The sequence below is a fragment of the Sturnira hondurensis genome, unplaced genomic scaffold (genome assembly GCF_014824575.4).
Source record: "Sturnira hondurensis isolate 20B ecotype Veracruz unplaced genomic scaffold, ASM1482457v3 Scaffold0003693, whole genome shotgun sequence".
Lineage (NCBI taxonomy): Eukaryota > Metazoa > Chordata > Mammalia > Chiroptera > Phyllostomidae > Sturnira > Sturnira hondurensis.
The window spans coordinates 6646730-6660648 of NW_028076324.1; the positions used below are offsets into that span (position 1 = coordinate 6646730).

Sequence of the window (13919 nt, forward strand, 5' to 3'; positions counted from 1 at the left end):
CACATGGCCGCCAAGCCTGGCCTAGCGAGGGAGGGGAGGGGAGCGACGGGCGGGGCGGGGCAGCCCCAGGGGAGGGGGCGGACTCTGCCCCCGCCCCGCCCGCGGCGCGCGGGAAGGAGCCTGGTGGAGAGTGCAAGCGAGTGGCGGCTTCGGGACCCGGGGAGTGGAGGAGGGGCTGGGGTCTCCGAGCTGGTAGGGATCATCAGTCCCCCCACCCCCACCACCAGGCCGGGAGGCTACAGCTCAGGGACAGCGAGTCCTGGGTCACCCAGAACGTCCGTGCCCCGGCGAATGCCCGGGTCTCACGGATCCCGCCGGCTGAGTCGGGGGCAGGAGTAGGGTGAGGTGACAAGGAAAGAACTAGTGCCTGCGGGGTGAATGGGCAGCCCCAGCAGAACTGCGGGGTGTAGAGGAACTTGGGCTGCGCAAGCCACTCTCTGAACCTAGGTCTCCCCGCTGGAGACTGGGGAGACCGTGTGTATCTCAATATTCTGATTCAGTAAATGTCTAAAATTTGACGGAACGGTTATGGAGGCTTCGCTGCAGAGGTTTTTATGAGGTCCTGCCAGCCCTGGCAGTTTAGACCGGATTCCTCAACACCCACCCCGGAGGCTGTACCAGGCACTGTTGCTTTGTAGCACTTATTGTCCCCATTCGACAGACAGCAGACGAGCCAAGAGGTAGGAACTAGCCCAGCACCTGGAAACAGTTAAGAGTTTGGTTCTGTGCCCTGCACCCGGGTCCTAGGGAGCCCTGAGATAGAAGGGCCCTGGGGGTCAAGAGCACCCAACCCTGGGAAACTGAGACCCAGACCCTAAGGGCGCGTTACATCCACTTTCAGTGTCCACACACCCACGCCGGATCCTTTCAGCTGGAAGCCCCTGAGAGGCCTTGGGGAGTTTGACCACCTCTTGGAGAGCCCTGCCTTGATCTGGCCAGAACACTTGACTGGCCAGAGGTTCTGTCACCTTCAAGGTCACACAGTGGGAAGGGGGCTGGGATTGGAACCCAGGTGGTAAGGCTCCAAGGTCCCCTGCCCCTGACCTCTAAACCACATTCACCACCCCATCACCTCCAATGATCCAGCAGAGGATGTTCTGGGACCTTTTTAGACCCAAAGGGAGCCAGGATCACAGACAGGCAGCCCCTGGCCCAAAGTCAAGCCGCTGGGACTTGAACTCAGAGCCGCCTCCACCCTGCTTCCTGGAAAGATGAACAGACCTCTGCGTCTTGGCCACTGTCCAGAAGGCTAAGTTGGGGGACTGAATGTCTCTGGATCAAGTCCCCTGCGCACAGGTCAACTTTCTGAAGCAGGCCATCTGAGACTCTCCTCCACTACACCCTTCCCCCCCACCACCACCACACACACACACTCAAATAAATCAGCCTATCCCCAGGGCATGACAAGGTCCTGCTTGGAAACTTCTGCACTGAATTTTCCGTCTTCGGTGTGGCAGAGACAGTGTGGGAGGCATGTCACCAGCAACCAACCCCCCCTTTCCAACCGCACTTCCCGAAAAGTTTAAGTCGCCCCCGGACTTCCTGTAAAGAAGCCCGGATTATCTGACTTAATTGCCCAGAGGGTATTCCTAGCATCTAGGTAGAGGTACCGTGCCAGGTTCCAATTTCAGGCTCAGATGGTTCTAGAGCGTAGTCCTTTCCTCCTGACGTGACCCCGCCCTGCGTTTGCTCGGGCTCTGCTCATTGGCTACTCCTCCTGCCACTCACGGGGGGGGGCGGTGAGCCCCAGGGAAGGAACCGCCCCGGGTTCTAACTCCTGTAGTTCATTCATTAACAGAAACTGAATTAGGGGTGTTGTGAGAATTACCCGATAAAATATTGAAGCCTGGCAAAAAAAATGTTACACAAATGTTAGCTGGCACCATTATTATTATTGCACTTTAAAAAAAATTTTAACCTCACTTTAATGGGGTGACTGACTACCGCGCTCTCGGGCGTTGACAGCGCAATACTTTCAATTCATGCAGAGATGCAACATTATATTAAGATCAAGGAAATTCAGGGTTCTTTACTGAATACCTACTGTGTGCTGCGAGCATGGGGGTAAGCTGTAGGTGGGGCACCTGCCCAAGAAGGGCATGCCAGCGGAGACAACCCTGGTGGGTACTGCAAGGTCAGACCCAGGCGAGTCTCCAGGGCAAGGCTCCCGCAGGCAGAAGCCTTGGGTGGGAGAGTGTAGCCTGATCACTGTGGAGCAAGGAGTGCTGGAGAGGGGGCATGAGGCTGGAGCTGGTGCGCCTATGGGCCCCTCCCCACTGACCTCAACCTCATCCTATTCTTAAAATATCCGGGCAGGGTCAGGATTCAAATACAGGGATTAGGATTAGTGTTAGGATTGGGGTCAGGGCTTCTACACTTGCCAGCTGGGGTCTCCCACACTTCAACAAGTTTTCACACCTGGTCCTTTACAGAAAAACTGAACCAGTGAGGCCTGCTCAGGGGACAGAGCCTGGGCTGGGAGCCAGGACTGGATGGCTTCTCCCTCACCTGCAGACGGCAAAGCTGGAAGGAGACTGAAGGTCCCAGGCCTTACCTGTCTATTCAGAGATCCCAAAAACTCTGTGGCAGCCGACCACTCCCAAGCAAGTGACATTTCGGGCTCAGAAGGTTATCAGTCTCCTGACCCCATTGCCTCTGCAGAGATTCCTGAGAGACTCCAGGTTTGTTTCCAAAAGGAATATTGTGAAGAAAAAAGCTTGGCAGGTTGCCTGGCACACAGTAGGTGCCACTTGAGTGCAGCCAATACTCCCACTTTTCTATACTTCTCTTAGGGCTCAAAGACCCCACTGGGAGTTGTCTCCCAGACTGAGGGCTTTACCTCTGGGTGCCGTGGTGGGTGTATTTGAGCAGGGAAGGCAGAGTGGGTGTATGGTCCTCAGTTTCATTATGAAGCACTATAGGAAAGTTATTGAACACAGTGGGGTAGGCACCTGGAGTCACCTGTGTGTCAAAGTCCCAGACCCACACACAGCTACAAGGATTGTGCTGTCCTCAAGTGCCACCCCACCTGCATCAGGGACTGGGCAATCCTCCCAGTTTCAGCACTCACTTCGTCAGCATCTTGGAATCCTCAGCTCTGGATGAAGCCACCAACTCACACAGATGACCCCCACTGCAGTGCCCTCCCTGCCCTACACCCACCCAAGCCTGCCACCTCCCCTAAGCTCTGGCACCATCTTTTCCTGTGTCTGCTTATCAGCTTACCATAGTCTCCTCACTAGAGTCAGCTCCAGGAGGGCAGGGATCCCCACATACTAGGGGCGCAATGAAAGTGAATTAATGTGCTGAATGAAAAGTGACCTAGTGAATAATGACCTAGTGCTGGACCCTGAGGTCACTAGTGACTGCTGCTCCGGGTGCCCAGTCCGGGCTGGGGTTTCACAGGACGAGGCCACAAGCTGCTTATCCCTTTTACAAGAGCTATATTCGAGGACAGTCTGGCCCCTGAGCCACACCTTCCCACCTCACCTGACTACAGCTTGGGGTGGAAGGAATGGTATTTTGCGGTATTTTACTCCAAGCCTCCATCACTGGTCCCCAAGATCAGGAGAAGCTGCAGACTCCAGTCTACCCTAGGGTCGGGGGTCAGGAACGGCCTCTGCTGGAGAGTAAGGCAAAGCCACAGCACAGCCCTGACCTCCTGACCTCCAGACACTCGGGGCAGGCGCTGATGTGCCAGGCACCCACAAGCTCACTGTGCTCCTCACAGCAGCCCAGGAATAATGTTACCATATTACAGAGAGGTTAGAGGGAGAGGAAAAGGTGAAAAGCATGGAGAATTTCAGCAGAGAAATGGGGGGGGGGGGGCAGGTGGAAAGAAAGAAAACAGCAGAGATATGGGACAGGCTAAATAATAGTCTGGAAACTGTGGAAAAAAGAACCAGGGACCTCAAAGACTGGCTGGTCAAGAGCAACTATCCAAATAGAAACACAGAATCAAACATGAGGAAATCTGTAGAACAATTCCCAATGCCCTCCTGTGTAACTGGAAACCCAGAAGGAGAGAGAAGGGGGCAGCAGCAGACACATCCAAATAATAGCCAAGATGCCCAGACACCGATGCAAAGCCACCCTCAAGCCCAAGAAACTCCATGTGGAAACCCACACCTTGCACATCACACTCAAGACGCTGGTGTCCAGACAAAAAGGAAATCACAGAGAAAAAGGAGAGGTCTCGTCTAGGAAAACACAAGAACAACCGATATCTCATTAGAAACCAGCAGTCTAATGGAACATCTTAAAATGCTGATCCCACCCTGACCCGTGGAGCTCAGCTGGCTGGGCACCGTTCCACAGGGCAAGCGGCTACCGGTTCGATTCCCAGTCAGGGCACAGGCCTGGGTTGCGGGCTAGGTCCTCAGTTAGGGCATGTGAGAGGCAACCACACATTGATGTTTCTCCCCCTCTCTTCCTCCCTTCCCCTCCATCTAAAAATAAATAAAATCTTAAAATGCTGATCCTGCCGAAGAGAGGAAAAAGTGTTTATAAAATAAAGGAGGAATCCTCGAGGATCTCTTGGGCCAGGAAGAGGGAGTGAAGAACATTTGTGGGAAGAAACGAGGGCCCATCTCTGAAGGCTATGGAAAACAATGAGGTGCCACCACATGGCTGTCAGAACAGGTGACACCCAAACCGAGAACGATACAGTGCTGGCGAGGCCCAGGAGCCGCGAGGACCCTCCATTAGCACCAGTGGGAATGCAAATGGTGCCACTCTTTGGAAGAGCTTGGTGGTTTCTGACAAAACTGAAAACCCTCTTACTGTTAAGACTCAGCTACTGGGTATTTACCCAAATGAGCTGAGAACTTGTAACTTGTGTCCAAACAAAAACCTGTGTCAGCCCTGGCTAGTGTGGCCTGCAAACGCGGATTAAACGCGGGCCTGCAAACCAAAGGATTGAGGTTCAATTCCCAGTCAGGGCACATGCCTGGGTTGCAGGGCAGTTCCCAGCAGGGAATGCATGTCAGGCAACCAACCATACACTGATGTTCCTCTCCCTCTCTCCTTCCCTTCCCCTCTAAAGATAAATAAAATCTTAAAAAAACAAACAAACAAACCTGCATCAGTGTTTACAGCAGCTTCATCTGTAAGTGCCCAAACCTGAAAGCAACTGGGAGTTCCTTCAGCAGGTGAGTCCACCTGGTGGAATGCTGCTCAGCAATAAAGAGTGACAGAGCCACGAGGTGTGGAGGAGCCTTAGATGCGCTTCACCAAGTGATGGGAGCCCACCTGGAAAGGCTACGCACCGAATGGTTCAAAAACAGGGAGAAAAAAAGTTATACTACACACCTGAAACTAACACAAAGTAACACTGAATGTGAACTGACTAAAATTTTTAAGAACCAGGGAGAAAGACACAAATCTCAGCAGTCAGAGTAAACACACACACAAAGATAAGGACAATGGCAGCTCTCTGGGAAGCAGAGCAAACCAGAATGCGGTAGAGCAAGGGCCCTAAAAATGCTTCAAGAAAATAAAAAGAGACTGGAAACTCCAGGGGCAATCACTCTCCCTGGCAGCCCACCCCATAGGAGCCCCTACTCCCAGTGCTGGCGCACTGGCTCTGAAGGACTGCGCCCGAATTCAGGGAGACACCTGACTTTCCCACGCACCTGGGCACAACCAGCCCAACCCATCTGCCCTTGGCCTCTACTCCCTCAGTCCAGGCCCATCCCTTCCAGGCGTGCCCCTGCCCGTGTCCAGCCTGTCCGCACAACCACTAAAGGAGCTTTGAAAACCGCATCTTGGTAGAGCCCCTGCTCACCCCTTGAAGGGCTTCAGCACAAAACCTGCTGGCCTGCCCACCTAGCCCCTCTGCCACTCTCCCTCCCGCCCTCCACCTCTTTCCTGGGACTCAGACCCCTGCCTTCCTCTGTGTTGGCGGTAACCTGGGCCTGACTCACATGGCCCTCACCAAAACAGGGTGAATTCACCTTCATATTCCAGATTAAATGTCCCCTCCACTTAACTGACCACCTCCCTCCTATCAGCGACTACGTGACAAGGGTGACCTGTGGTTCCCCTGAACCTCTTCCTGTCCTGCTCAATCCACCACGAGGCTTCAAATCAAGTTTAATTAATAAATCAAATCAGCCCTGGCTGATGTGGCTCAGTGGATTAAGCGCCAGCCTATGAACCAAAGGATCACTAGTTCGATTCCCAATCAGGACATATGCCTGGGTTGCAGGCCAGGTCCCTGGTCTGGGGCACACGACACATTGATGTTTCTCTCCCTCTCTTTCTCCCTCCCTTCCCATCTCTCTAAAAATAAATGAATAAAATCTTTAAAATAAATCAAGTCAAATCAAGGGCTTCAAATCAAGTTTAATAAATAAAACAGCAAGGGGTTCAAGGCAGTTGTCAACTTCACAGTGTGGTCCTTGGTGGGGTGACAGGAAAGGCTGAGTCCAACTCCGCAGAAGGGCTCGAGCCAAAACTCTCCTGGTGACACCCAGGGCCTGGGGAGAGCTGCCCTGTCCCCCTGAGGACCTCACTTCAATTTGTAAACAGAAACATAAATAAAACAAGGGAGGTGGGTGAAGAGAAGGACCAGGACCCCAAACCATCTTGCTGGGGAGCTTCAACAGAAACACGACCTGCAGAGCCAGGAGAACAGGCTGGAACCCGGCCCCTCGGCATTGCAGGCAACAGGGGGGATGTCAGCCACCTGTCTCTTGGAACCCATGCCCGCACAAGGCTGCTGAGAGGCCCTGGGGCGGATAGAGAAAGGAGGCAGATGGGCATAAAGTGCGGCTTTTCCTGAAGTGGACAGAGTGGGTGAGGTCAAGGGTGGGGCGGGGCCAACATCGAGGTATATGGCTCTGTGCCCCGTGGGGTTTGGCACCGAGTAGCAGCTGCCCGCCGACCCCCGGGCTGGGGCAGCCCATGGCCCTGCTAGGTGCGGGGAGACAGAGCCAAGTAGAGTGCTGGGGGTTCCCTGGGCAGAGACTGCTGGTGGGGGTGGCGGGGAGGGCATCACCCTGCCCCATCTCACCCTGACAGGCAGGGATGCCTTTCCTGGCCTCTGCTGGCTAGAGGGGACCCGGCCCTCTGCACCCAGCTGCCCAACAGGTCCCACGGTGAGTGGCAGCCTAAAGCCAGGCAGTGGTGCCCGGTGCTGAGGGTGCCGGTCTGCGTGTGGGGAGGGGCAGGGCTAGTAGCCCTGCCACTGCTCACCCGAGTCCTTGAAGTGTTCTGAAGCAGAGAAGGCGTTACCCGAAGCCCACGAGGAAAAGGGTCGGGAAGACTGACGGGCTGCGGCAGGCCCCACAGTGGCCCAAGTCCAGTCTAGGCCACACACGCCCGCCTGTGGCCAGGAATCAACAGGTCATCACGTTACAGCTGCAGTGAGGGGAGAGACCGAGAGAGAGACCAAGAGAGGGTCAGTCCAGTCTCCAAGGCTGCAGGGCTCGAGCACTGTGGGCCAAACGCACGGCTCCCAGCCACGCCTCCCCCAGTAGACCATGTTTTCACGTGTGCCTGGGAGGGCTGCTGATTGGGGCAGGGGTGAAAGGAGACTAGCACTGGCCCCAATGATACCTTTTTGGGTTTTGAACCACATGAATGTATTACCTAGTCAAAAAATAAATAAACCAAATTTAAAGTAGAAAATAAAACTAAAGAAACAAACAAACTAAAGCCTTCTCCATGGGGCTGAGCCACCCGCAGGCCCTCAAGCAAGACCCTTCCCACCCTCCCCAGTTCAGCCTGAGGCTGGGGCCCTAGGGTGGGGGCTGCACTCACTGTGACAGGGGCTCCGAGTGCAGCCCAGGGCCCGGGCACGCTGGGTGGGCAGCCAGGAAAGGATTCACGTCCCCAATGCCAATGAGTCCAAACTCAGTGACCGACAAGGCCACCTGTGCAGGGGCCACAGCCTCCTCAGGCTCTCCGTCCATATCCACGTGGCTGGAGACCAGGGGCATCTCCTCAGGGAGGGCTGCGGGCAGGGCCAAGTCCACAGCCAGTCTCGAGCTGGCATCGGGCTCTGGAGCAGCTGCAGCGGAGGGGCAGAAAGCCGGCTCGGCCAGGGCTGGGGGCCGCTGGGGCAGGGGCACAGTGGGGGGAGCGTCCAGCTGCTGGAACAGACAGGGCCCTGCCTCCGAGGATGGGAGGCCGTTGGAGCCCTCCTCAGGCTCACCAAGACTGCCAGACATGCTGTCCATGCTCAGCGGCTCTGCAGGGGGAGAACACAGCTGTGGCCAGGCCCCCAGTGGCACCCCGTGCCCAGCCCTGCCAGGACCCACAATGACCCTGGCTAAGGCGCAGTTGCTTAAAGACACACTTCTGCCTGGACACCGCAACCTATGCAGGCTGCGGCCAAACCTGTCTGGGACGGCAAAGCTTACAGACCTCTTCACAAATGTTTCCACAATGATGCAGAAAGTACACATGAACACAAGGAAACCACTTACATTCAACTGTGCAACCAGACTAAGGCCCTGCCTCAAAAGGCTATAACTCCTGCTTCTCAGGACAGAACACAACAGATTCAAAATGACAAAATGACGCTTAAGTGCACCGCACAGCCGGGGTAAGCATGGGGCCTGTGGGGCTCTGCACACAGGGGCATGACAGGCAACTTTGGACTGGGAGCTGTGGGTGCCCTTCCAGGCAAACCACCAAGCAAACCACATTCTGGAACCAGGGGTAATATAAATCAGAGTCCCGCAGACCCAGAGAACGAAGGCCCTCCTCCTTCCCTCCATGGTCACCTTCAGAAACTGAAACCATGAACCAGGCCTGTTTCACTCTGGCGTGGCCCTGGGCCAGACCCTGGGGGACCCAGGCACTCCCAGTTATCCCGCGTGGCAGCCGAGGCTATGCAATCACCATCAGGGCCCAGAGAGAAGCCCCCTGACCTAGGGCCAAAAAGGGGCCCCCCCAAACACCTGGCACCCAGAGAGGAGCCCCCACTTTGGGCTGCAGGGCACACACAGTTCCCCTCTATGTGGAAAGCCAACAAGCCCCTATGGCTTCTCATGTGTGTGATGCCTCATGAGGTGGAGTGACAGTGGCTCCCAGACACCTGCTCCTTAGTGTCCACTGGCACAGGTCAGGGTGCTAGTTATGAGGGGGCCCCCAAGCATAGGGCCCACTCCACATTCTTACCCATGTGCATCCTTGCCACAGGGTCCTGCTCAGGGCCTAGGCTGTCAGTGGCAGGGGGCAGCAGTGGTGAGGAGCGGGGACGGGTGAGGCCATCAGGGTCACTGCTATCTAGGTCCTGGTCTGTGTCCCTGAGAAAAGAGGGCACCATGGAGACAGGCACCTCAGGCAGGAGGTGCTCCCTGGGGCTCCCTGCTCCCTCATTCCCTGTTCATCACAGGCCCAACAGAGGGGAAAGAGTGGTGCGGACACCAGGCGCAGAGCCCCCACCCAGAGAGGGCGAAGTACAACCCTGGGGCTCCCAGTGCTCCCCTGCCCCTGGGGCCTGGGGGAAGCCCGCTGCACATACGTGGTTCCCGATGGGCCGTATTTCCTCCGTCCCAGCCGCGTCTGCTGGGAGAAGTAGTCATAGCGCTCGGACTTCTTCCACAGGTAGTAGTATTCCACGCACTCGCCCACAGACCTCGTACGCACCTGAAGGGCAGCGCGGTGTCACCTGGGGCCCACACGCCCAGCCACCTCCACTTCCCAGGACAGTGGCAAGAGGTCATGGCAACTGTGGCTCTCAAAGACCCTACCCACACCCCCCGTGTTCTCTGCATTCACCTCCACCCCCCATCTAAGGCCCACAGGCCACCCCCATGTCTAGGGCTTATCCCTTCAAGCTAAACAAGATGGCACCGCAATCTCAGAGAGATCCCCCACCCGCTGGCACGGGACCCCATTCTTCTTCACTCTGGGCCCGCATGTCCAGTGCCCACTGCCCGCACCCCAGACCTCACCAGGCTCCCAAGGACTGCAGTGTCCACCTCATTCCCTGTTCACCACAACAGGCCCAACAGAGGGGAAAGAGTGGTGCGAACACCAGGCGCAGAGCCCCCACCCAGAGAGGGCGAGGTGCAACCCAGCCAAGCCTGCTTTCCACACAGAACATCATTAGCACCCTAGTGGGTAGCCGTCCCTGAGCACAAAAGTAGCCATCACGAACCCCAGACTCAGATCACACACAAGCACCCCAAAAATAAGGGCAACACAGTGTGAAAAAGGTCCAGCACAGGGCTAGACACCCCCAGCAACACCTCTGGGGGCATCTTCATTTGGAGAAGCCCCCACAGCAAGGCCACTGCTGTGCTGCAGCTACAGCGTGTGAGAACCACTGCTGCTCCCCAGGATGAGGGACAGACACCAGAGTCCTGGGAGGCTGGGGAACCAGGGAGATAGGCCAGGCAAACACAAGCTGTCTCCTCTTCCCAATGACCCCCTTCTGCATCAGGGGTCCAACTGGGAATGAGGGGGGCGGTGTGTGGAAGACAACACATAAAGTTCTGCTCACAGAAGCAGCCTCGGCTGCCACGGAAACACAGTGAACAGGGTGCTGCATCAGGTCAGCAGGAGCTGATCCACTTAGAGGATCCCGCGCTGCCTGGCACACCACTGGGAAGGTCAGTTGAGCACAGTCCCGTCCCTACAGCAGCCTGGCAGAGGTATCTCATTGACTCCAGCCTCCAAAGAGAGGACAGAGGCCCCAAACATGAGTTAGGTTTCACCAGGCCCTGCTTTTCCACATGCTGTGTCACCATGAATAGTCAGAAGGGGTAAGGGCTGCTTCCCTAGACAGGCAGAAAAAGCACTAGGAGAAGGAGGGAGGTCGGGGAGCTGAGATGAGAAAGACAAAGGGAAGTCCGGGCTCTGAGACGGAGTCATGGAGCATATCCAGCCAGACGTCTGGGGAGAGTGACTGAGGTCTAGGAAAGACAGGGGACTCAGGCCCAGAGGAGGACACGAACTCAGGCCTAAGGAGGACAAGAAATTCAGGTCTAGGGGAAGAGAGATGGGCTCAAGTCTAGGACAGGGCAGGGACCTGGCACTCAGCAGCCCCTCTGGTCATGAGCAGTTGTCACAGGTGGCAGGAGAGACCTATTTCCTTGACTTGATCAAACTAGGAGACCCTTGACCCCCATGGCTAAGGGCTGAGGGTGGATGGTGAATACAAGCACAACTGCTAAAATTCACCCTTAGGCCAACTGTTTCCCATAATGGAACCTTCTTTAGGGGAAGTAAGTGACCTGGCACAGGAGACTAGAGTGAGACAACAGGCATGTGAGAGTGAGAGGCAGAAACCATAGTTTTAGCCCTCAGCTCAGAGAAGCCACAGGAACCTGGTAAGGGGAGCTGTGACCTCATGCTGTGGGGTACAGGGTGCCATGTGCAGCCCAGTGGAAGTGGGGGGCAGGGGGGCGGACCATGCCGTGTCCTCACCTTGTTGGCCTGGATCAGGTGGAAGTTCTTCCCGTGCACGCGGAAGCCGTGCTCAAAGTTCCTGCACTCCTCCTCACTCCAAGCACAGAGCCCGTCTGCAGACAGGAGAAGCCAGTGGCATCAGCAGTGCCCAGACCAGGACCGCCGGCAAGGGTCAGGCAGGCCGGTGGGGAGCTCACCTCGGATCACCTTCACGTTGAACCGCAGTCTCCGCAGAGCCTCCTCCACATTAAAACTGCATTTCACCAGCTCATACAGTGCCTGGGGGAGCAAAAGCCTCTTCCGACCTGCTCACCAGCAACAGCAGGAGGATTTACTTCACTATCAGGGCAGGGAGATTGGGGGCATGGACCTCACCATCAGTCAAGGGGTATGGGAGGCATTTAACCCTACCACTGGGGCAGGGATATGGAGCTAGTCACACCACCATCAGGGCAAGGGTATTGGGGGCATCTACCTTTCCATTAGAGAGGGGATTTGGGGGCATCATACTGCCATCAGGGTATGGATGTGGGGAGTATTTACAACACCACTGTTCACACCATCATCTGGGTAGGGACATCGGAGGCATTTACCCCACTGATGGGGGTGGGAATGTCAGGGGCATTTGAATCACCGTCAGGGCAGGGGTACCGAGAGCATTCATACCATCATCAGAGTGAGGACAGCAGGGGGCGTTTGCCTCACCATCAGGGTGGAGACATGGGAGGCATGTTCACCACCTTTGAGACAGGGATATGGGGATGCCCACATCACCATAGGGGCGTGAACATGAGGGTGTTCACACCACCACCAGGATGGGATATCAGGGTGCACTTACTCCACCGTCAGGGCTAGGATGTGGGGGTGCTCCTACCACCATCAGGGCAGGGATACAGGGGTGTTCGCACCACCACTGGGGGTGAGATGGGGGGTTGCTTACCAGAGTGGGGATCTGGGGGTATTCACACCATCCAGCATGCTGCCTACCTGCTCACTATCTTTCACTGTTTCTCCCTCCGGGAGCTGAGACCCAGCTGTCTCGTGCCATCTCCGCTTGACTGCCCGATACAAGAACTCCTCCACCTCCCTCTCAGGGAGGATGTTGGGGTCCCATAGCAGCTGGTCTTCGTTCTCATAGACTATGCAGAAGGGCGGCCAGGGTCAGCCGTGGGCATGTGGTCCACACCCACATCTCAAAGAGTGCATGCTCCCCCCACAAGCACCCACCAGGCTAGCCATCACGGCACCTCCAACGAACAGCTACCACCTAGAGGAGGCGGCAACTGGCCTGGCTGACAAAAGGGGGACTTCTGAGCATGGCCTTTGGGAAGGGAGTTGTGGGCAATGGGATCAGGGAGGATGAACCCATTTGCACAGTTTAAAAGCCTCGAAAAAGAGTCCCGAGGAAGCAGAGTGAGGAGCCTGGACCTGCTGCCAGCAGTGAGACCTGGGTCCCAGTGGTCTGGCTTAGGACACAGCTGCTCTAACCAGAGCACCACACCAGCCACATATAAATGTACTTTGCCCAGGGGAGGGGAGTCCTGCCCCACGGCAGCAGGTGACGTCAGCCTCCAGCCAGGGAGGGATGTGATGAGGAAGAGATTGAAGGGAGAGCTCAGGGCCAGTCTGGGAAGCCCCCAGAACCAGCACCTCTTAATTAACACAGGAAGAGGCACAAGGACTGAACAGCAAACAATACAAACAACCAACCCAGTACAGTGGCCAGAAACAGAAAAACACACTTGGGAAAACAGCTCTTACACTGTAATCTCTCTGGCTAGAAAACTGCCTGGGAACAAACAACTCTTGGGTTGGTGCTGAGAACCACAGGGGCGGTGGCTTTGTCTGGTAAGAAAGCCCCTGTGGGCCTGGAGCTACCTTCTACCCCTCCACACAAGTCCAGCCTGGACCAGAGTGGCTAGCCTGAGAGGACAAGAGGCCCCTCTCTGGGAAAAAACATCATCCTATAACCTTAGCCTCCATCTACCAAGTGTGTGAATGTGGGAGGAAAACTATGGAACAACAGAAGTAAATCCACAAATGGCTGAAAATCAGAATTAGCAGACAGGACTTCAAAGAATCACGTGAATTTTCTAGGACTGGAAAATACAAATTGTGAATTTATGAACCCACATAGCAGAAGACATGATTAGTAAAATCAAAAAGAATTCGATAAAAATCAAAGAGAAGAAGCCAAACTGAATTTAGAGAGAACACAGGGGAGGCAGAAGACAATCACATATGTAACTGAGAGATGGAAGAAACGAACAAAGAATGGGCAGGAGGAAATCTGAAGAGACGACAGCCAAGAAGTCTCCAAAATGATATATAATACAAAACTACACATCCAAGAAACTTGGGACAGACACAAAGAAAACCACACCTGGGCAAATCTGGGGGCAAAATGCTAGAAGACAAAAGAAAAATGCAATCAGCCTGCAGGGAAACAGTGAACAAGATTTTCAACAGAAACAGTAAGACAGACATCTGACTTTTTCACAAAAACAACAGATGTCAAAGACAATGGAATTAAATGGTTTACGTGTGAGAAG

The 13919-nt window shown here is 55.3% G+C and overlaps 1 protein-coding gene across 3 annotated transcripts in view; it reads right to left on the reverse strand.

Annotated features, from left to right (window-relative positions):
• Window positions 1–6325: 6325 nt before the first annotated feature.
• Window positions 6326–13919, reverse strand: part of MIER2 (MIER family member 2) — a 31593-nt gene continuing 23999 nt past the window's right edge. For 2 of the 3 annotated variants that reach the window (XM_037042262.1, XM_037042265.1), the window contains 7 exons: window positions 12355–12506; window positions 11565–11646; window positions 11386–11480; window positions 9476–9600; window positions 9130–9257; window positions 7765–8194; window positions 6326–7381 (listed from right to left, as the gene is read on the reverse strand). In XM_037042262.1, the coding sequence (XP_036898157.1) occupies window positions 7357–7381; window positions 7765–8194; window positions 9130–9257; window positions 9476–9600; window positions 11386–11480; window positions 11565–11646; window positions 12355–12506 (1037 nt within the window). In that variant the 3' untranslated portion in view covers window positions 6326–7356. The remainder of the gene's footprint in view (window positions 7382–7764; window positions 8195–9129; window positions 9258–9475; window positions 9601–11385; window positions 11481–11564; window positions 11647–12354; window positions 12507–13919) is intronic. The other variant, XM_037042263.1, reaches the window with a different exon arrangement.